This window comes from Hyperoodon ampullatus (genome assembly GCF_949752795.1).
Source record: "Hyperoodon ampullatus genome assembly, chromosome: 2".
NCBI classification, from domain to species: Eukaryota; Metazoa; Chordata; class Mammalia; order Artiodactyla; family Ziphiidae; genus Hyperoodon; species Hyperoodon ampullatus.
This window is the reverse complement of record NC_136915.1, coordinates 15,205,831-15,228,408: the sequence shown is the minus strand read 5'-3', so window position 1 is coordinate 15,228,408 and position 22,578 is coordinate 15,205,831. Positions and strand designations below refer to the sequence as shown.

General features: G+C 54.4%; 1 protein-coding gene across 2 annotated transcripts in view; it reads right to left on the bottom strand.

The window, feature by feature from the left end:
* Window positions 1–246: 246 nt before the first annotated feature.
* The window catches only part of PAX7 (paired box 7), a gene marked incomplete at both ends in the record, with an annotated part of 98,865 nt that continues 76,533 nt past the window's right edge, over window positions 247–22,578 (bottom strand). For both annotated transcript variants that reach the window (XM_079696432.1, XM_079696433.1), the window contains 2 exons: window positions 247–362; window positions 7,488–7,734. In XM_079696432.1, coding sequence (XP_079552558.1) covers window positions 247–362; window positions 7,488–7,734 — 363 coding nt within the window. The remainder of the gene's footprint in view (window positions 363–7,487; window positions 7,735–22,578) is intronic.

Here is a 22,578-nt window from a genome sequence, read left to right as displayed (position 1 = left end):
GGCTGACCAGAGACCCTCCTGGGGGGACAGTGAGGGGGTAGTCTCCAAGGGGGTCCCTCCAGGTCCCTAATCACAGGCAAATGGTGGATGGGCTGTTCGTCTCCAGAGCGCTGGCCATGAGTAGGGAATGGGCTCCTTTCCTGGCCTGCTGGGACCCCAGGGCGATGAAGGGACTGAGGCTGGGAGGCTCAGGGATCAGTAAGGGTTAGGCTGGGACTTGGGCTGGGGCAAGTCGCCCCAGGGGCCCTAGTAGGCCTGGCCAGTTTCCACAGGCAGGAGTCCCAGCACAGCCGAGTGCTCCCCGAGCTTCATGCGACGCTGTGTGGAGAGGCTCACGTTTTTGGCCAGGTAATCAACAGCAGCTGGAAAAAAAAAAAGATAAACTCCTAGAAATTGAGGTTCTTTTTGCCTATTATGCAATCTGCCCCACATCCATTCACCCATCCATCCATCCATCCATATATCCATCTATCCATCCATTTATTCATTCATTAAATTATCCATCCATCCTTCTGTCCATCTATCCATCTCTTCTTCCATCCATCCAATCATATATTTATCCATCTATGCATTGTCCATCCATTTATCCATTCATCAGTTTTTCCATCCACTCCTTGTCTATCCATCTGTCCATCCATACATCCACCCATCCACCCATCCACCCATCCAGCCATCCATTTCTTCATGAAGCTCTTTCTCTCACTTCCTCTCCAATCATTCAGCACATATTTGCTTAACACATTATTTACCCAGCTCTTTCGTGGATTCTGTAGGGAAGTACAGAGGGTATCACATTGTTTAGTGTCTCCACCTATCCCTGCTCTGGGGGACATCCAGTGAGTCCCATGGCATCCAGGTAGTAATGAGGGCAAGGTCCTTCTGCCTTTTTTGGACCCTAAGCCCAGCTCATGGATGAGGCAAAGCAAGACCTCGTACTCAAAAATCAAAGGAGATTTTGCCAGGGAGCTGAGGGGTCCACGCAGGAGGAGGAGCTAGGACCCTGTAATGCAGGGAGTTGAGACCTTCAGCCTTGTCATTTCTGGTCACCCAGAGGAGAGGGATGAGAGCCTGAGGGTGTGTACTTGCGTGTGGTGAAGCGTGGAAACAAGAATCTCCGGGATGTAGTAATGGGCACGAACAATACTTGTACATGTACGTGTGCACCGATGTGGGTGAGTGGTGTGCACCTGCATGTGTAAAAAACAGTGGGAACACCTGTGCATGTACAGGTAACTGCACAGGTGAGCTCTACCTAAGCCAGGTCCATGTGTCCGGGTGAGTGCGTGTGTGTGCAGGTATGCTTACGTGTGTTCTGTCTTGACCGTCCTAATTGTGCCTGCCTGGGGCTGCAGCAGAAATCATCCCTGACCAAATGACTTGACTGGCATGTGACCAAGGCCTCTTGAAAGGCACAGAGATGCCACTTCCCAAACCAGACTCTGTGGCTGTGGTCAATCCAACCCCCTGGACCCCTCGGATCCAGAGGCGAGAGGAAGATGGAGAGGGGACTACGGTAGGAATCACGAGGCCTGGCCCAACACCCTCTCTGTCACTTGCCCCCTGAGGGGCCCTGTAACACTCTACATGTCTCCCCAAAGTTGGGGGCTCCTGCCTAGGATGGGCGGGTAGAGCCAGGAGGTGATGGGCATGGCTGGAGGGCAACAGGGGAGGTGAGATGGGCTGTATCAATAACTGAGCTCCAGTGGGACTGCCCTGGCGGTCCAGTGGTTAAGACTCCACGCTTCCACTGCAGGGGGCTCAGGTTCAATCCCTGGCTGGGGAACTAAGACCCCGCATGCCACCCGGCATGGCCAAAAAAAAAAAAAAAAAAAAATCTAAAAAATAATTGAGCTCCAGGAGGCTCTATTGCCTAGGGGCTCAAATGATCTACATGCAAACTCCGCTCCTGTCAACTCTCAGTGTGTGATTTGCGGCGTACCAACTCACCTTTCCAAGCCTCAGTTTCCTTGGAAGATAATAATAGCACCTAGGCTGAAGGGTAATTGGGATTAAATGAGATAATGTATATAAGGTGGTTAGCTAGCACTGTGCCTGGCACATAGTGAGTTGGATAGATGTGGGCTCCTGGGATTGGAGCTTAGTAAGCAGACATGCCCTTTGATGGTGGCTAGAAGGAAAGGAACAGTGAACGGGGCAATTCAGAGGCCCAGTTACCTCCTGCTCACGTGGCTTTGGGCAAATCACTTTGCCTCTCCAGCCCTGTTTCCTTGTCTGTAAAATGGGGAGAACAAATTCCAGCCTCCTCAAGGGCTGTTACGAGAATCAAATGAGATAATGGGCTTTAAGATGCCAGGCACCGAGGGCTCAGGGCATGGCCTCCTAGATTCCTAAAGGATGTGCAAGAGCCCTGGGGTCTTTCTGGAGTGTCAGGACCCTGTGCCCCTCAGCTTCCCAGGCTCTAGGGACTGAATTGGGCCCCTTGGGTGCTGCCCCTGAGGTCATTCAGCCTCCAGGCTCCCAGCAGGTAGGACAGAGTAGTGGTAGCCTGCCTTGGATCTGGCCCTTACTCTGGGTGAGGGTGGAAAAATCTCCCATCTCTGGCCTCAGGGGGACCCGGCAGCTGTGGCCACACCATCTCAGCTACTTGGAGCCAGTTTCATGTGGGCTCCAGGTCCTGCCCACGAGGAGGCCTCACTGTCAGGGTGATGATAGGAAGGGGAAGGGGGGAAGCTAACGTTTCCCCAGAGCTGGCTCTCTGCCAGTCCTGTTTTAAGCACTTTATGTGCATCGTCTCATTTAAAATTCTCACAACAACTCTGTGAGGCTGGTATTATTATTATCATCCCCATTTTGCATATGACAAAACTGAGGCCCTGCCCTGAGAGACTGCATAACTTGAAAGATCCCAGGGCTCCTAAATTATGGAATCATAATTCAAATGCAGGCAGTCTGATGCCAGCTGCTAATCAGCCCCCACCAACCCCACCCAGCAGCCTCCTACAGCATCACCCTGGCTCGTGTACAGCACTTCAGAGTGTATGGAATACTCTATACCCCAGAGCCTGCAATGGCCCCATTTTCTACTTCAGGAAATGTAAGTGACTTGTCTAAGGGCACAGCTCTTCCTGCAGGTGAGGCAGAAAGGTCTGGCTTTGAATAACAATGATGGATGGGAACCACCAGGTACTAGGCGGACAAAATCTCATCTGATTCTTTCAACAGTCCCATGTTTAGATACGGTTGTTCCCATTTTACAAACATGGAAACCAAGGCTCAGAAAGATGGTTGGCCCGGAGGCACGCGCACGGCACGTGAGCTGGAGGAGCCTGAACGTGTCCTGCCTGTGCCTCTGGCCACTCTGTCTCTTCCTCTTTAGCCTCTCCCTGTCACCAGCCACGGCCCTGCGCACAGTAGGTGCTTGTTGGCAAGATGAGCAAGGAAACACCAAGCCAAAATTAACTACGACCCAGCCTACTTCGAGGGCACCCGTCTTCCCGCAGAGTCTGCCTCTCCCTGGGGTCAGGCCGGGGTCCGGCGAGGAGCAGGGCTGTGACATTTCTCATTATGGCCTCTGTCAATGGCCCTTCCTGTCCTTCTGTCTCTCTGCGTCTCCCCTCCTTTGCCTCGCGCCTGAGCCTGGGCTCTAAATGTCTCAAATTAGATTAATCGGGAGTTGGCAGCAGAGGTGGCAGCGATGCCAACCAGTAAACAAATCTCAGCCGTCAGCGTCTCGTCAGCCCGCGGCCCCAGAGGAGGACCCTTCTAGACACAAATTCTTATTAGACTTGTCAGATCTATTAAAATTCTTTTCACACTTCTGCGTTCTATCAGCCCCATCATTAGTACGGCCCTGGCCTCTGGGAACACCAGGGCCGTATTAATCTGCCATGTGCCCTGTCCCTGCCCCCCTGCCCCCACCCCCTTTAGGGACGGGGAGAGACGGATGGATGGACGATGGCAGGGAGCAGGAAAGGAAGGTGTGAAGGTGTCCCTGGGAAGATGAGAGGCCCGGGAAGAGGAGGTGGACTTTGCTGCTTAAGAGTTTGGCCCACGTGACTCCAGGCACACCTGAAAGTGATGCTTTCCGTGGCTAAAGGTGTGGCCGTGTGCACGTCGATACGTACCACCGGGTGATCTCAGGCAGCCAATCTCTCTGGGATCCCATTTCCTCATCTGCCCAGTGGGAATAATCCTGTACCCTGCACAGGGTGGCCATCAGGATGGAATGCCAGACCCATAGTAGATGCTCAAGAAACCATCATTTCTCCTTTCTTTATACACATATATCTTGTATAGTTCTACCTTGAAGTTATGTATAGACACACATTAGTGAATACCCACAGAGAAATAAATCTCTGTCCATGCATAGGTGCATGTGAAGTTGTGCACATGAATCCACACCCAGGTGGGTCAAGGTGTGCATCATTACTCAGGATCTTATACAGGTTTGTGGTTTGGCCCAAAGAGAACTAGGTTTGATGTTAGATGACCTGGAGTCGTTCATTCACTTTCTGTGTGACCTTGGGGAAAGTTCCTAGTCTCTCTGAGCCATAGCTTTTGCATCTGTAACCTGAGGGCAAATAACCTGGGATTTTTGAGGATTACACGAAATGAGGAACATGCATTTCGCCCAGTGCCCAGTGGGCTAACCTCATGCATGGGACGGATGTGAGAAGATGACAGGTGGCCCTGGGCATACACAGCATGGATTGGAACATGAGGCTCTCGCACATGGGCTGTGGGAGCCCAGTCATAGGTGGGTTCGGCCACCCATGAACATGGGGCAGTGGTCAGTGGGAGCACCGTGTGTCCCTGGGCTGTACCAGGATGTCAAAGGTGAGGGGGATGGTACCAGGGGAAAACATCAAGACGATGGAGTCTAATCCCTGGGCCCCCATTTCACAGATGGCAAAACTGAGGCTCAGAGAGGCAGGTGACTTGCCCACACCGTGGTGGTGGAGGGGCAGACTCTCCCTCAGGCCCCTCCCAGCCTGCCCCTGGAGCCTCTGTGGGGTGGGTGGAGGGGTACGGGGTCTGAGTTGGGAGGGCAGGAGAAGGTGGCCCAGGAGGCGCTCTGAGCTACCCTGGAGGAGCCAGGGGAGCAAGGGTGGAGCTAGAGGGGGAGTGAGTGGGAGGAGGGGGAGCCGGAGGGAGGAGGGATGAGGGAGGATGGGGGGGTGAGTGGGAGGGTGAGTGGGGACAGGGGAGGAAATCACTGGCCAGCTTTTCCCCAGCAAAGGGGAACAAAACTCCTTTCTCGCCTCCTGGGCCCTTTTCCTTTTGATCCCCCCTCCTTCGCGGCCCCCGTGCTGACTTTGGGGTTAATTTTATTTCCGAGTTGGGCAGGCGCCCCTGGAGTGGGGCACAGGGCTCCGGGTGTGACTAACGCCTGCCCCAGGCCAGGGCTGCCGCCGCCGCCGCCACTGGAGCTGCTCTAAACTCTTTATCAAGAGCATGTGTGTCCTGCTCCGTGCCCGGGAACACGGGCTGGGGCAGGGGGTCACCCTGGCCCCTCTGGAAACACTCCCGTGCACATGTAGGCACCCTGCTCTCAGATATACAGGCACACGTGTGTTCTATGACCCCATGCGCACACATTCACACAGACACAGTTATACACACAGACAGCATCATGTGTTCACACCCAGATGCACAACTGGACACCAGTACACACAGCCACACCTATGCACACACTCAAGCAGACCCACACCCGTATGTACACTCTGCACACACACATACTCCCCAATACACACACTTACACACTCCAGCATATGTACATGCTGAACACACATGTACATACTGAACACACATGTAGGTACTGCCACACATATTCATATACTTACACACACTGCTACACACATGCACACATATTTGTTATACATTCCACATAGTGATGTAGGTCAAACACAGGCACCTACATGGACACTGAGCCACATGTACACACTTCAACACACGTGCATATGTGTTGTAGCCACATATACTCACATGACCAAATGTGTGCAGGAGTGTTCACATACAAACCCACATGCAACCACATGCACACGATATGCTCATTTATACTTACACACGTGTGTCATACACACATATACCCACAGGTGCTATTCACATAGATACATATAAACATACTCACCTATAGGCAAGATGTGTGCACTTACACGTGCATGCTGAAACACCCCCCCACACACACCCCCACACACCCACACACACACACACACACACAAACTGTAAGGTATCCATGACATATGTATTTGCACTCGCCCAGATACATGTATGTGAACATGCACATATACAGGGAAGGGGCTGCGAACACGGCTGGGAGGCGGAGGCCGGCACAGCTGGCCCTCATTTAGCCATGGAGGCCAAGGCTGCGGGAGGAGGGGTGGGTGGGTGTGGGTTTAGGAAGCAGAGGTCAGTGGGGCCGGGTCAGGGCTACACTGAGGGCAGAGAAGCCCAGAGAAGCCCGGGGGCTGGAAGGTCACACCCTCTTGTCACATGCCCTTCTGATTGGTTTGACACCAGCAGGTGATGCCTTTGCCGGGGGCGGGGCAGCCTGTGACCTCGGCTCCCGGGCTGCCTTGACCGGCCCTGCTGCTGCCCCGTCCTTCCGTCCATCCCCGTCCAGCTGGAGGCTGTGGCCCAGCCTGCCTTTTGCAGCCTTTGGTCTGAGGGTCTGCCGTCTCTGCCTCCAGGCCAGGTGCCAAGGGTGTGGCAGCTGGGATGGGCACCTGAGACCAGCTCACGGTTTGGGGAAACCAAGGCTGAGGATGGGGGCAGGGGAGAGAACTCAAAGATACTGCTTTGCCCTATAGCGGGGGTGGGGCGGGGAGAAAGGGGCAGGATCTCTCACTCCGCTTGTCTGACACGGCCGCCACCAGCACACGTGGCTCTCGGAGCACTTGAAACGTGCCTGGGGCAACTGGAGAACTGAATGTTACCTTTTGATTTCATTTCATCCAACTTAAATTTAAAAACTGAAATTCACTTTAATTTAGTGGTTGGGAAACTTTTCAGTATATTTGGAACAACTTGGGTGTGTAAATCTACTTCCTCAGTTGTAAATTTGATGCAACTTAAATGCAGATCAAGTATTTCCAATGAAAACAGCATCTGAATGAAAATAGGCTGGATTTCAAAGACAGTGTATGAAAAAAGGAATGTAAAAAAAACCTTATTACTAATTTTGTATGGATTACACATCAAAATGATCACCTCTTGGATATACTGGGTTACATAAAAAATGTTAGTAAAAATCATTCCACTTGTAAAATGTGGCTACTAGGGAATTTTAATGACACTGGTGTTTCGTATTATGTTCCTATGGGGCAGCGCGGCTCTAAGGCAGTAGTAGTGTCTCAGCATCATCTTAGGACAGCCGTTCCGCCTTCTTGGAGCTCAATTTCCTCACCTATGAAATGGGCACCAGCACCCCAGCACCACCTTGCCGTTCTCTACAAATAAGCGGGAGGTCCTTGGAGGCGGGCAGGGCAGGGAGAGGGAGGGGGACGCCCAGGGCGCCAGGCACTCACTCTGGCCATACTGGCCGTACTGGTAGCCAGCCACGGGGTCCACGCTGTAGCCGGGGGTGCTGTAGGTGGGCGGGCAGTAGGACTGGGAGGTGGGCAGGCTGTCTCCCGGCTTGATGGAGTCAGCCCGCTGGCTGCAGCTGGCCGAGATGGAGGTGGCAGAGTCCAGGCCGCCGTGCAGCGGAGAGATGGAGAAGTCAGCCTGGGGCTGCGGTGGCACCGCACTGGGGTTGCTCAGAATGCTCATCACCTGCGGGGGAGAGACCGTCAGTGCTGGCGCCACGGCAGGCATGGGGGGCTCGGAGGAAGGGCCTGGCAGACGCACGTGTGAGCAGGGGAGATGCCAGGCTGGCCTTGGACAGGCCTTTGCTGGAGTTGCTCCCTTGAGGTCCCTGCAGCCTTGAGATCCTCCATTTACCTGGCTTGCTTGCCTTTGTGAGTAAGATGGTTAGCGGTTTCTCTGGTCAAGTCCTGGCCCATGGAGCCTCCCTCCACTGAGAGCTTTTGGGGGCAGGGCAGGCGTAGTTCCCCTCGCTATTCCTGGGCCTGGCTCTGAGGGGCACCTTATTTCTGTCTGCTGAATGAATGAATGCATACGTGCATAAACGAATGACTGACTGAATGAATGAACCAGCTAATTATGTCTCTCCCATCAGACTGGGATGCCGCCATCTTCCAACACAAAGGTTAAAGACTCTGGATCTGTCCAGCTTTACTCCCCCATCCTGCGCTAGGCCTACTATGCGCTTGACTTTGAGCTTCGGCCCCTACATGGCCAACGCTTTCAAATAGCACTGATTCTGGAAGCTCCCGGATGTGTGCCCATCACCCCCTTCCTGCTTGGCCTGGTTTAGCAAACAGGAACTCACCATCAGGGCTGGCAACCCCAGCTGACAGGGTGAGGCTTGTCTCTAGAAACTCAGCTTAAAAACCTGGTGTCGGTTCATTGGTGTGTTCACTTATTCATTCAACAAACATACATTGATGATGACTATGGCTCTAGGCCTCAGGCCAGGCCCTGGGACTTCAGAGGACGAAGAGCCATGGTCCCTGACCTGGACCGGAGGAGTCTCTGGGTCTGGTGGGGGTGGCAACTAGCAACAGATCATCAGGATGCGGAGTGATGAGGGGCATGGTAGAGGCAGCAGAGGGGGCTGTGGGAGCCCAGAGGAGGGCACCCAAGCATCCCGGTGGCCCAGCTACTGGAGAGAGTGTGGGAAAGGCAGTGCAGGCAGCAGGTGCAGGTGGGGTGAGGTGCAGGTGGGGTGTCCTGGTCAATCCAGAAGAGATGAGGGGGAGGGGGATAGAGAGACAGCCCTTGTGGACCTGACCTGCAGGGCCCGGGACCCTGATGACCTCCTGGTAATGCCACCCTTTATGGGGAGGGAGGCCCCAGCGCCGGGGTGGTCAGTCTTGCTGATAATCTGCTCAGCACAGAGCTGAAGGGCCATGCTGCAATCCATGCTGGGCACACGGTGTGCTCTCCGATGTCCCCACCCACCCCCCTGGGGAGAAAGCAGGCTTCGGGCATTGGAGCAATGATCTTTTTGCCAACTAGACACCTTGTGAAAATTTTCACCTTCCCATTTTTGACCATCCCTGCCACAGGCATGAGGCATGGGCGGGGTGGAGGGCATGGATGTGGAATCCTCTGGCCAGGGGCAGACACTTAGCTCCTCCACTTACTGGCTGTGCAGCCGCCAAGGGTCCCTTAACCCCTGTGACCGCCCCCATCCTTAGAGTGTGGCCGGGAGGTTGAGACAGGCTCTGTGTGTGGAAAGTGCTCAAGTATGAGCAGCCCCAGATCCTCTAATCCTCCTCTTCCCCTTCTCCTTACCTTTCCCTCCTCTTAGCAACAGACTCGTGTGACTCTCCCGGTGCAGAGGCCTGCAGAGAGGTGTGGGGTGGAGCCAGAAGGCTCATTTCTCGGGAGAAACTGAGGCCCGCGAAGCGCTGTGGCTTCCCCAGATCTCACAGCAGGTCTGCCAGGGAGCAGTCCAGGCCTGACCCCACTCCCCTGATAATGGCAAGTCTGACTCTCCAAGATGGGTTTTAACCATGGTAGGGGCTCTCACTCCAGATGTTTGTTCCCTGGCAGCTGTTGGTGGGGGTGTGCAGTGGGGTCCCTCACCCCTGGGGGGCCTGGTTCCTCCGGAATGCCATAAGCACAGCCTCCCCCTGACTCTTCCCACAATGTACCCAGAACGTTCCCCTCAGCCCTGGGGGTCACCCCTCCTCTGGCCTTTCTTTCTCCACCCTCTCCCAGAGCCAAAGTCAAGGGCAGCAGGCCCGCTGGGGCTGGACTTTGTCTCCACCGCAGCTGGTGGGGTTTAGGTGGGACTTCATGGGGTGTCAACCCAGTGAGATGGCAAAGACACATGGGGGTGGGTCTGGGAGAAGGAGACACCTGGGCTAGTTTGGGTGTTTTTAGGGAGCTGAATTCTCCCAAACTCACTCTTTGTTGAACATACTTCTGAGGCCTCTCTCATGGCAGGGTCCACCCAGGGGTGCTGGGGTGCTGGTGAGAGGGACCCAGTGAAGGGGGTGGTGTGTGAGGACGTCTGACACCGCTGAGCTGGGTTTGTTGCTCTCTGACTGTTGAGATGGGGTCCTGGGTTTGAGGAATTTGCTGGTGTGTGTGTTTGGTGGGCCTGGCGGGGGGGTGGGCACGGTACTCAGGAATCTCACACTGCCCTGGGGTTAGGAGACCCGATTCTCTTCCAGGTTGCCTGTCAGGTTCCCAATCTAGACCTCACCTTCCATCTAAATTAAGAAAATCACCATCATCTCATTCCCTACCCCGTATAAACACTAACCATGGTCTTCCCTTCAAGGAGGCCTGGGCCCGAGGAATAAACTTAGAGGCTCAGGGAAAACACACAGGCCCCCATGTCTCTTCCTTCAAAACAATTGTGGGGCTGGGGAGACTCTTGTGAGGGTTTGTCAGCTCTGGTGAGACCCCAGTTTAATCCTTATCTCCTGCACAGCACCCAGATGCCACCCCCAGAAAGGATGGGATGGAGGGGACAAAGCGGGCGTGGTTAGGGAGAGGAGACGGGTGCTTTGGGGGATGGGCTGGGAGCTGTGCATAGACCCAGTACTCATCCTGCAAGGCAGAGCCCCATAGACAATCGCCACCAAATCTGACGATATGGCTTGAATTATCCGTGGCTCCTCATACCTCCCAGATAAACAGGGCAAAGGCTTCTTGTGACTGGACCTCTACCTGCCTGTCCCAACTCCTCCCACCCATTCCTACCTTGCACTTTATGGCCCAGCTATCCCAAACCATATAGTGTTTCCTGAAGACATCCTTCATTCATTCACTTATTCATTGATCAAACGTTTCACAGACTGCTACTATGTGCCAGGCTAGAGATAGGGCTGGACTCTGAGCTCTTTGAGGGCAGGATGGAACTGTGTTTCATCCATCATCACAGCCTCCATGCCTACATTGTACCTGCTACATACTATAAGCTCAGAAAATCCTATTGAATTCATGCATATTCACTTAGCAAATATTTATTGAGCACCTAATATGTGCCAGACACTAAGCCAGGCACTGAGATACAGTAATGAACAGTAGCAGCTCCATGACCTCCTGGAGCTGCCAGTCGAGTGAAGGAGGCTGATAACAAATAAATGAACACATAATATAATTTATGATACTGATAAATGCTATGGAAGAAAAATAGAGTATGTGGAGTAGTCAGGCAAGACCTCCCCAGAGTGGTGAGATTCAGCAAGACCAAAAAGAACCAGCCAAGGGAAGACAGAGCAGAGAGTTTCCCAGGCAGAAGAGTCAGCAAGTGCAAAGGCCCTGAGGTTGGAACACGCCTAGCAGGTTTGAGACATAGCAAGAAGGTCAACGATAAGACTGAAGATCCTCGGAGCTGCAAGACTTCCTGGAATGCTTTGTCAGAAGGAGCTCATGTGGTGCCCAGTGGCTTGGGGGGCTTGGACTCTGGGTCATTAACAGACAGCACAGAACCAGCTCAGGCCCAGGGAGCTCTCCCTGTAATGGGATTTGTTCAATGGGATTTGCCCTGGAACATTAAATCAAATCCACATCTGGGATAGGTGTGAATGGGGGACGTGCAGCATCTGCCTGCTCTCTTCCAGAGTGCCTGGAGGCCTGGGGATCAAAGGGCTTCCCTTGCATCCAACCCCTGTCTCAAGGCATGGCCACTTCCAAGCCGATGGGATTGGACCCATCTAAAGAGAGGTGAGAGAGGGGAGCATTGAATGACTTCTCCAGCAAATGGGCTATTACCCCCCATTCTACAGATGGGGAAATCGAAGCACAGGAACGTGCAAAGGAGTGCCTGAGATCACACCGCCAGTAAGTGGCAGAGCTGGGATTTGAACCCGTGTCTCCTTGACCCCTAGCTGTGTTCCTTCCCCACAGCAAGCTGTGCTGGAGAGCACGAGAGAGAGAGGCCCTCGGCAACCCCATTGCACAGAGCCCCACAGGCCTACGTGGCCCTCGCCGGCCCAAGGGCCCCCAGGAGTCCCTCTTTGCCCGCGGAAGCAGGAAGCGTTTGCCCAGAGTTAGGGGCCTAGCCGAGGTCTGGGGCCTGCAAACTTTTGAACTTGAGGAAGTCCTGGTCTGATGCGGTAATCCTCCCCCCTCAAGTATGCTAAGGCCTCTCCCCCGGTGGGTTTTACTTTTTTCCCCGGTGACCTTGCTTTCACTAATGTATTACTTCTTGGTACGTTACCGTTACTAACTCAAAATCAATACCGACCTCCACATCTGTAAGGTTTTATCTGAAGGCAAATCTCTGGGCTGTCTGTCAGGCTGAGTGACAGCCATCCCTTCCTCTCCCCCTCTACCCGCCATGCCCCCCCACCCAAGCCCCTTCCTCTCCCTCTGCTCTAAATCAGTCCCAGCCTCCACCAGACTAAATCAATAAGGGGCCGGCCTCACCCCGCCACCTTCTGCCGCCCGGGGAGAGGCTTCTAGGTTTTGGGGGGTGGGGGCTGTGGGAGCCAAGCACCAGCCCCCCTTCCACATCCTCTGCTCACCGCCCCCTCCCCCGGGACGTGCCGGCGCTCCCCTACTTTAAAAGAAGGGGATGGGAAAAATGTAATTAATTCCCTCCGTTCCTGAGCTGGCCCCGAGGGCCTGGGACAGAGGAGGCTGAGCTGTGAGATCTGCACTCTCTGTGATAACCGAACGTGGCTTTGGGAGCAAGGCTGCAATTAGAAGGGGTGATCACCGTCATCGGGGCTCCATGGCCAGGTTCAGGGTGGGTGAGTGGGCCCATGGCAGGATGCAGAGGGGGGAGGGAGGGGCAGGGGCCGAGACTGGTGAGGTCAGGACGGTGGACCTGGAGATGAGACTGGGGTTAGAATGAGGCCAAGGACCACGGGACCAGCGACCAGGCAGCAGGTGGGGAGCCCCGCCTCTGCAATGCCAGAAGGGGACCCTGAGGCCTCAGAGGGACAGCGGTTTCACCAAAGACACTCGGCCAGTGAGTGCTCTGAGGGGCTTCCCTGCAGCACTGGGGGCCAGGATATCTGCGTGAGCATCCATGCTCTGCTGCTGACTAGCTGTGACCCTGGGCAATTTCTTTAACCTTCTGGACCTCAGTTTTCTCATCTGTATAATGGGAATGATAGTAATTGTAGCTACCTATAGGGTTATTGGAAGGATTAAATGAGTAAATGCACATAGGATGCTTACGCAGTGCTGGGCATGTTATTTGTTCTCGGTAAATGTAAGCTCTCCCCCTCCCCTTCCTCTCCCCCCACCTTCCACCTGGATTAGATGGGACATGGCTTGAGACAAGGCAGACCCAGGGACCTCCTCCCTGTCAGGGACCTCCTCCCTGTCAGGGACCCTGTCTTTTCTATCTCTTCTCCCCCGTGGGGCCTGGCACACAGTGGGTGCTTTCTGAAGGGAGCATCACTCTGCCTGCACTCTGGAAAGGGAGCAAGGCGTGTGTCACGTGGACACGTCATACCCCTCCGGGGGATGGTCTGGGGAGGCCCAGTTCATGGCTTGCCTTGGTCCCCAGGGCCCCTGAATGAGCTTATTGGTAGAGAGTGGCGAATCTATGAAGTCTCCAGCTGAGAACTAGCGAGGCCCAGAATTCACACCCCTGCACAACACACACACCGCACAGAGCAGCCCACACTGCACCTCCACAGGGACACACACCTGCATCCCAGAAGGTGAGACAACTCAAAACACCTCTTCTCCGGATCACCACATGGCTTTTCATCAAAACTCCAATAAACTGTCATGATAAACTTCACGCACGCCCACCTACCCTTCTTAAACTCATCAACGCGCTTTTGCGCACACACCTGCACGTAGGCACATCTAAATACACACATGAAAGCTGGGAGGCACCTTGGATATTGGCACATCTTCAGAGATGGGGAAACGGAGGCTCAAAAAGGAGCAATGGTTTGCACTCGGGCAGAGTTGTCCCCCCAAACTAGCAGCAGTGTAGCCAGTTCTGGGGCTCACGATGGCTGCCCCTCCTGCCGTCAGGCTCCGGTTTGGCCCCAAAATGACTGGCTGGCTTGGCACACTAAGCACTTTGATCTCCAAGCCTCAGGTCTGATTGCAGCCCTGCCTGGTCCACCCGCTTACTAACTCATCCCCCTGACTTCCACAAGAGCTGAGAGGGGCATGTCTGGGGGGCAGCCTGTCCCCATTGTCAGGAAGAGAAGGTAAGGGCACAGCTTGCCAGGAATGGAACACAATTTCCGTCTGCATTACATGAAATATGTCTCTTTGGACCACAGACTGTCCCAGGCTGAGGATGAGCCGGGGAAGCCCAGCTCATGACTTGCCCTGGTCTCTCAGGGTCTGGGGTCCGAAGTCCATCTCTGTGTCCAGATAAACCCCATAAGGGCAGGCTAAGAGCTGGGGAGAAGGCACAGGGTGGCTCCCTAGGGTTTGTCTGCTTGGAGACTGCTTCTCCATGTTGGTTGCCCAGTTCAATCACCTGGAGAGTCTTTTAAAATGTTGATGCCAGGACCCCACCCCTTAGAGCTGCTGATTAGTTGGTCTGAGGGTCTGGGAATCGAGATTTTTTAAAGCTCATTCCTCCAGTGATTCTAGTATGCTGCCAACTATGAGAACCACTTCTCTCAGATCATCACTATTATTGCTACACGCACAATATGACTACACCTCCATACCCATGTGGGTGAAATCACGGGCATGCACACAGAATACACACAGACACTCATACTGGGATAAGCACAGCATATACAGACAAGCCAACATGGACGCACAAAGAATGAGACACGTGAACAACTGTCCACCCCTACGCCATCCACACACTTCACAGATGCACACGGGCAAACAGACCTACACACGCCGCACACCGCAGACACACATCACACAAACGCACACCTGCCCATCCCGCCGCCTGTTCCCAGCTCCATGCTGGGATCAGTGCAAGCGAGAAATCACCCACCCAGATAGCCGCCCACCACCGCTGCTCCCCCTCTCTCGCGCTCAATTCTCCGCCAAGAGGATCTGGGCCCCCTCCGCTCTCCCTGCCTCCTGTGGACAGCGGTAATGGGCTTCGGGTGCTGACGTTGAGCATCCAAACAAGATTTCCCTCAGGTCTCCCTGTCGCCGCCTCCCACTTCGCCTTCCATCTTTCTGCTTGTGGCCCTTGCCTGCCACACCCTCCACCAGCCAGATCTCACACAGCAGCCCCCCGCCAACCAGGAGAGCTGGTGCCCAAGCAAGCATCCCTCCCCTGCCCGACCCCAACCCCAGCCCCCTGACTCCTGTTCCCCTCGCGCTTGTCCCCACCCAGTCTTCCAGGAAGATCATTCTCTTGCATGAGCACAGCACCTTACAGTTTCCAAAGCCATCTCCCTTTAAGCCTCAGATGAAGCGCTGTTACCCCATTTCTCAGATGAAGAAACTGAGGCTTAGGAGGGGCTCACCCAGAATCACCTTGGGGATGAGTGGCAGCACTGGGGCAAGAACCCTTGACCCCTGACTTTTAGTCCAGTACTCTTGCCCTGCACTGGCTGTGGTCTTCACTTACCATATGTGGCTCTGGGTCATTCTTAACTCTGTGTATGTGTGTGTTGTGTGTGTGTGTGTGTATTATACGGGAGCATATGGGGGATATTGCATGTGTGAGACTAGTGTGGGTGTATACTCATGCAGGTGCACATGAAAGCATTGTGTGTATGTATATTTGAATTTTGTATGTGTGTTTGTGAGTCTGTGTGTGCCTGTGTGTCTTGTACGTGCACACATGTACACGAGAGTACGTGTGCAGGTGTGAGTTCTGTATGTGTGCTCCTGAGTTCGCGTAAGAGTATTGTGTGTGCATGTGTGTGAGTATCATTTGTGATTCTCATGTGTGAGTGTTGTTAATGGGTACAGCACGTATGTCTGGGCACATGTTCAGTCTGCCCCTCTAGCTGATCTCACCAAGGGCACACACTGGGGCCTGGGGACCTCAGAAGCTCAGAGGGCACTCGGGAACCAGCTGGTCACTGACTGTCATCTCTGGCCAGGAGGGCCCTCCCCACCGCCAGAGTCCACCAGCTTCTCTCCTCCCTCCACGTGGGAGTTCCACAGACCGGACCCGAAAAGACTCAGGAGTCAGGCTCTGTTCGATTGGAGAGGAAAGCAGGGAGGATAATTTCTGCAGAGGAAGGATTCAGCCAAGACTGTGGTAAGAACCTCCTGGTGTGTGAAAGGAGACACTCTGAGAGACGAAGCCAAAAAAGGGCATCACTGAGAGAAAACTTTCAGCCCTGCCGTGGTCCCCCTTTCTGCCCTGGGCACAGACTGACCTTGACCTTGGATTTGACCAAGAGCTGCTAGAGGCACATGTGCTGTCCCTGTGCCCATCACACAGTAGATGTCTAACAAATATTTATTGAGTGAATGAATCTGTGAATGAATGAATTTACTTATCTTTTATCCCCAGCACAGGGCCTGGTACAGAGTTGGGTGGATGAAAATAAACGGAAGGTCCCTCCTCTCCCCTCAACTCGGTGGGTTTCAGAGCCCCCTCCTCACCCCAGGGGTCCTTGCCGGCTTAGCTAAAGGCTATTTCGAAAATGGGGGGATGCACAGAATGACTTCCCACTCATTGTCCAAGAAGCTAAGATTCTCCCTCTCTCTCTCACACACACACACACAAATTTCCAGTGTTTGGTCTACAAGATGTCAACCTCCAAATATGTGGAAACATCTAGAAGCATCTAGAAACATTGGTGGGGCGGGGGCTGACTTTGGCTTCCCCCTCCCTAGGCGGATCCTGGGTTGGCCCGAGTCTGAAGGGGTCTGTGCCAGGATGGGTCCAAGGGCTCCTGGTCCCTGGCGGGTGCTGGAGCTGATGGGGTGCGGTGGGATTCAGAGACCATTTCTGATGGCGTGATAATGGCGGATGGGGATTAGCGCAACTCCGCTCTCAGAGAGGCGGTGGGGTTGGAGAAGCAAGGGGCCGATCGCCGGGAAAGATATGACTATTTAAAGATAATGATTGCATAAATTTAATTAGCACACTTTCACGCGGCAAATGGCCGTTTTGTAATTAATGTATCTGGCCTTACTAAGCATGAAAGATCCCATCTCCTCCCCCTCCCCTCCAGCTCCCCCTCCTCTGCGGCCCTAATGAAAGACAGAGAGCAAGTGACAGAAACAGTTTGTCAGCGGCTCCAGGTGTCAGGGGCCTAATTGGCTGAGCTGAAGTGAGGAGGGGGAGCCGGGGGGGCTGAGAGGGGGAGGGGGGCCTCCTTGACTTTGGCCGGGCCCAGGTTGGGAGAGGAGGAGGGGGACAGGGTGGCCTGGGCTCGCGGGCCCCCTGGCGTGGCGGGAGTGCTCCCCCTCGGTAATTACCAGAGATGAGGACGCAGATTGGCCATGGCAGGTAGTGAGTGGTGGCAGGGAGGCCTCGTTAGTACCTGGGCAGACAAGCTGGCACGTATCACAATGCGTTAGGGACTCACGGCCATGATGGCTCAGGCCCTGCTGGTCCTCTCCAAGGAGCAAAGTCCCTTAAGTGAAAAGAACGAGTGAAAAAAGGAACAAACCTCAGTGTCCTCTTGTATAAAACAGCCCCTGGTTATCAAGAGGCTCACAAGGAAACCTGATCATAGCCTTCCATAATTAAGCACCTACTACGTGCCAAGCACCTACTATGGGCGGGCAGCACTGCCATTCACTCCTCACCACAGCTGTCAGAACAATGTGGATTTTCATCTTTCTAGAATTGGAATGCATTTCACCATCCATAGCACCTTGCTACGGCTGTGGTAGCAATGACACTAGCTGTGTGCAAAGGTTTTGTTGAGGTCTTCTGAGAAGATCAAGAAAGGGCCAGCATCAAATCATCTTAGGTTCAGTGAAATATGGGTATTGGCTGTTCCATGTTACAGATCAGGAAACTGAGGCTCAGGGGAGCTAGAAAAACTCACCCAAGTCTGTACAGTCAGGAAGTGGTGGACTGGGGTTTGAACTCAGAAGGTGTAACTCCAAAGTCGATTCTCTTTCCAGCATCTATCTCCGGGATCCCACTGCAGGGCCAGCCCGGCACCTTTCCTACACGCATAGTACCACCCCCTGCAGGCTGCCTAAGGTGCTTGCCGGGCCCCAGAGGGAAGTCTCTTTGTTAGGTGGGTATAGCAGTCAATTGCAATAACGGCCCCCAAAGTTAGAGCTGCCTGGTTTTCTTGTAGGGTGAGCCGGTAATGGGCTTGAGAGGGTCCCAGCCACCATGCCTGACCCTTATGCCGTGGCCGCCTTGGTGGCTGTGTCCTCTCCCACCTCTCTGACAATGACCCTCCACCAGCTTCACCAGCTGCCCTCTGCCAGCCTCAGCCGCCAGCCCCTGCCCCAGCCAGCCCAGCCCCTGCCCAGTTTTCTTGGAGGAAGGCAGGGCAGGGAGGCCTTGAGCCAGCCTCGGCCGGGTCGAGCAGGGCCCAGCCAGCCCTTTCCCAGACCAAATTCAATTTCGAAGTTTAATGAGTTTGCGGAGGAGCCGGGTGAGCTCACTGACGCCACTCCTTGCCGGCTGGGTGGTTCCGGCCCGGCCACCGAGCGAGCAGCGGCCCGGGCTGGGAGAGCCCTGGGCTCCATCGAGAGTGGCGGGGGCACTGAGTGAGTGAAAAATGTCAGAGCAAATTGCTCTTGACAGCGTTAATATCTGCACCTCATAGCAATAATTACATGTAAATAAATAGCAAAATCACACTCAGCTGGAGGCAGCTTGGCGCAGACAGACGCTGCTAAGGACCAGCTGGGGACCTGGGATGCTCCGCTCCATCCTTTTCTTTCCTTCTTAGGGTCTCTGCTCCCCGCTCACCCTCAACCAGATTCTTGCTGCAGCACAGAGCAGGGACCTCAAGATCCCGGCCACCCGTAGTAGAAATGGAGGGGGAAAAGAAAACATGTGGGTCCGCCCGTGTTCTCATCCAGCCTAGAGGAACAGCTGGACCAAGCATCCTCCCAGCCGCTTTCTCTCCTCTCCTCCTGAGCATATTATTCCGTCTCCGGGTCTCTACAGAGAGAGGCCTCTGAAATCCACATCTCTGCCCTGAGCTCTCTCCTGGGCAGCCCCCTGGCCTTGACCTCCATACATCTACCCTGATCCAATCCTCCTCCTGCACTCCCTGTATCTGCCTACGATTACATCAGCCTCTTGGTCACCCAAACTCCACACGTCCAGTCATCTTTGCCTCTCCCTCAGTCTCAACATCCATGATGTTGCACGGCGTCATGTACCAAGTCACAAGAGAACACGCCACAACTTCCTGGAGTGTCGACTTGCCCTGATGCTAATTAATTTTATTGTGATAGTCAACAAATATAGCTCCACAGGGGCAAAGCATGCAGAATGAGCCTGCATTTTAAGGCTAATACATAAAAATCTGTTACAACCCACCTCCAGGGCCTTGGGGGAACACACTTTGGACTTTGGAGAGAACTCTGAGAAGCCCAGTGTGCAACCAGAGTTGCCTCTTGCTGCCATGTTTGGAGGCTTCTGGGTTTGGTTTTGTTCTTTTGTCTGTAAAAGCAAGGACCACGTCTCATCCATGTCTGGGTTCACAATACTTAGCAAAAAGCCTTCGGAGGTATTTGAGGGAGGAAAGAAAAGAAACAGAAGGGAAGCAAAAGTCTAGGAGGAAGGGGCGCAGGGAAGACAAAGGCATCAGAAGGTAGGAGATGGGGAGGAAGCTGACGCCCAGGGAGTTGACACTCTCCAAATGAGCCCAGGGATGACAGGTAGCTGGATTGAACTCGGGGTTCCACTCTCTCCTCCCCAGAGGGACCCTGTTCTCTGGGGACCCAGCCTCCCTCCCACATCCTGCTTGCCCCTGTAGGGAGTTCCCAAGAGTTAGGGCTCCCCTGCCTGGGGAAAAGGAGCTCAGAGGGCCGGCCCTCCAGCTACTTCACCGCCCTGCCTGCCTCGCCTGCACAGGGAAGGCAACGCAGGCTCCATTCTTTGCGAAACAAATATCTTCTCCGGAGCAGCCCCTGCATCCCACACCATCTTGTTTAGCTCACCGACTAATCCACTTATCGAGGATAAAGCGCCTGTGAATCCCCATTTGATAAAGGCAGCCACAAAATTAGCAGAAACGTGCCCACGGCTCCGATGTACCAAACAACAAGAGTCTGGGGACGGTCACGGAGAGATGCTGTCTCTTTGCAGGCCCCAGGCTGGGAGAGATGCGGGAGGAGACAGCAGCTTTCTGCTGGTGCTGCGGGCTGGGAAGGCGATGCCCTGGGTTATTTGAGAAGGGGGTTGGGCAAGGTGGGGTAGGAACCAGAATGGAGTGCCCACCCCATCCTCTACCGCATGCACCCCAATGCAGCCGGTTTCCCAGCTCCCAATACAATCCAACTCCATGACCCTGTGCTGACTGCACTTCCAAAGGTAATCATCTGTAACCCCAGCTAACAGGCTTCAGTGCTCACTCCATGCCAAGCAGGGTCCTAAGCATTTCCCGTGTTAACCTATTTTCTCCTCACAACAACCCTGTGAAACAGGTACTGCTGTCATCCACATTTTATAGATGAAGACACTGAGGCCCAGAGAGGTCAAGTCATTTGCTCAAGATCACACAGCTGGTAACCACCCATCCCAACTGGAGAGTTATTATCTAAAGCTCTCCCATTCGACCATGACCAATGTGTACTCAACCTGCATCTCCAACTGTGGTCCCCAGCTCCGACAGAAGTCCCCAGGACCACCTGGCAGTACCCCCAACGACCCATGGTCCCCTCCCCTGCCACTATGTATAAGAGCCTTCAAATAGCTGAAGACTGTATGCCCCCTACATGGTTTGATGACTGTCTAATTCACCTCCCGGGGTCACTGTCAGAGCCAAAGTTGTTCTTCTATGCCCTATGTCCACCTTTAGTGCTTCTGTTATCAGGGCTGTAGGGTCCTCCCAGCAGGCTCCCAGAGGTCTCTCTGCTTTGCCCCAAGGGGTTCCGGGCCCTTTGCTGACACAGCCTCCTAACCATGGCTGCAGGGTTATGAATATCACACAGATGAGAAAACAGGGGCTTGGATGAAAACCCAGCTCATCTGAGTTTAACTGGCTCCTCTGAGGGTGGCTTTGAGGAAGGGTCAAGGAAGAGGGAAAAGCAGGAGGGGATTCTGGAAGGTTCGGTCCCTAGGCTGCCCACACACCCACCAGCTCTGGCTTGGGGAAGAGGGGCAGGTCCCAGGCTTTGGGGGTGGGGACATTAATCACAGGGGAGCCCCTGTCAGGGTGGCATCTGGAACTAAAGGGAAACACTCATCAAAAGGCCAAGACTTTTCACCCTGGGCTCTGGGGGCTTGGAGACCAACCACTGCCACACCAGGAGGCCAGGGCTGGGAGGAGGGCATCTGGGGTTCAGGCCTGGCCTTGAGAAAAGGTCCCTGCCATGGACACCTGGACCGTAGGGGAGAGAAAGAGCATGGAGAGGAGCTGGGCTCTGGCAGGTTCCCATGTCCCACTGGTCCTTGGCAGGAACCCAAGGTAAAGTTCCTCCCCTCCCCAAGGCCACAGAGCTAGGAGGAGGTGGGGCTGGCATTCAAACCTGAGTCTGACTGCAGAGCTGGGTATGTGTCTCCCTCAAGCCCGCTGCACCTCCCCTCCTCCAGCTTTGGGGTCCTCCCTCCTGTCTCGGCTCCCTGTCCCCATCCCATTTCTGTGAGTTCATCTCCCTCCAACTGTGCCTCTGACTCTCCGTCGCTGCCGTCACCCCAGCCTCTCCCTGTTTCTGCCTTTGGCTTCCTGTCCCAGTCCCTGTCTGCACACTCTCTCTGGGTTGCTCTGTCTCCTTTTCTTTCTCTGTCTTTCTTCCCATTTCTGGCTCTTGGCCTCTGGGTGTCTCTCTGTCTCTTCTCTCGTCCTGCTTCTTTCTCTCTGCCTCTGCCGCTCCTCCATCCCTCCCTCTCCCTGACCATTCTGCATATCTGTCTGGACTGACCTCCCTTCTCTCCACCAGCATCTCACACCCTGATTCTCTCTATGGATCTGTGGGTCTGTCTGTCCACTTTCATGCCCCTCTGCCCTCCACTCCTACATACCTCCAACAGGGGGCGCCTCCCAAATCAGCCCTGGAGCCTAGTGTGCCAGAGTTGAGGCCACTCGGCCGGGAGGCCAGGCCAGCACCCTGGTCCCGCTGGTTGTCAGCCCAGCACTGGACTCCAGGCTGGAGGAACCCTCAGCTGACCTCCTTTGCTCCACTGCTTCTTCCTCTGAGGGCTTTCGGCGGCTTCCCTCCAAGGCCCCTCCCTTTCCCCTTCCTCTGCTGCCCAGGGTGGTCCATTCTGAGTCACTCAAGGAGCTTATGGGGCACCTGAGAGCTGGGACGGCATACCGAGGTCATTTTAGCCAGTGCTTCTCAAGCTTTCCTCAACATGGGAATCCCCTGGGAGCTTGTTCAAGTGCAGACCAGACCCGGAGAGGCAAGGGCTCTGTTCTGGCAGCCCGGGACAGAGGACAGAATTTAATCTCTGGCATTGGGCAGACCTGGGTTTTGGATTCCAACATTGTCCCTTGCTGCTGACCTTGAGCTTTGCCCCTCTGACAATTCCAGGCCCTCAGGGCTCAGTGAGGACCAAATAGCTAATGGGGGCAAAAGCAC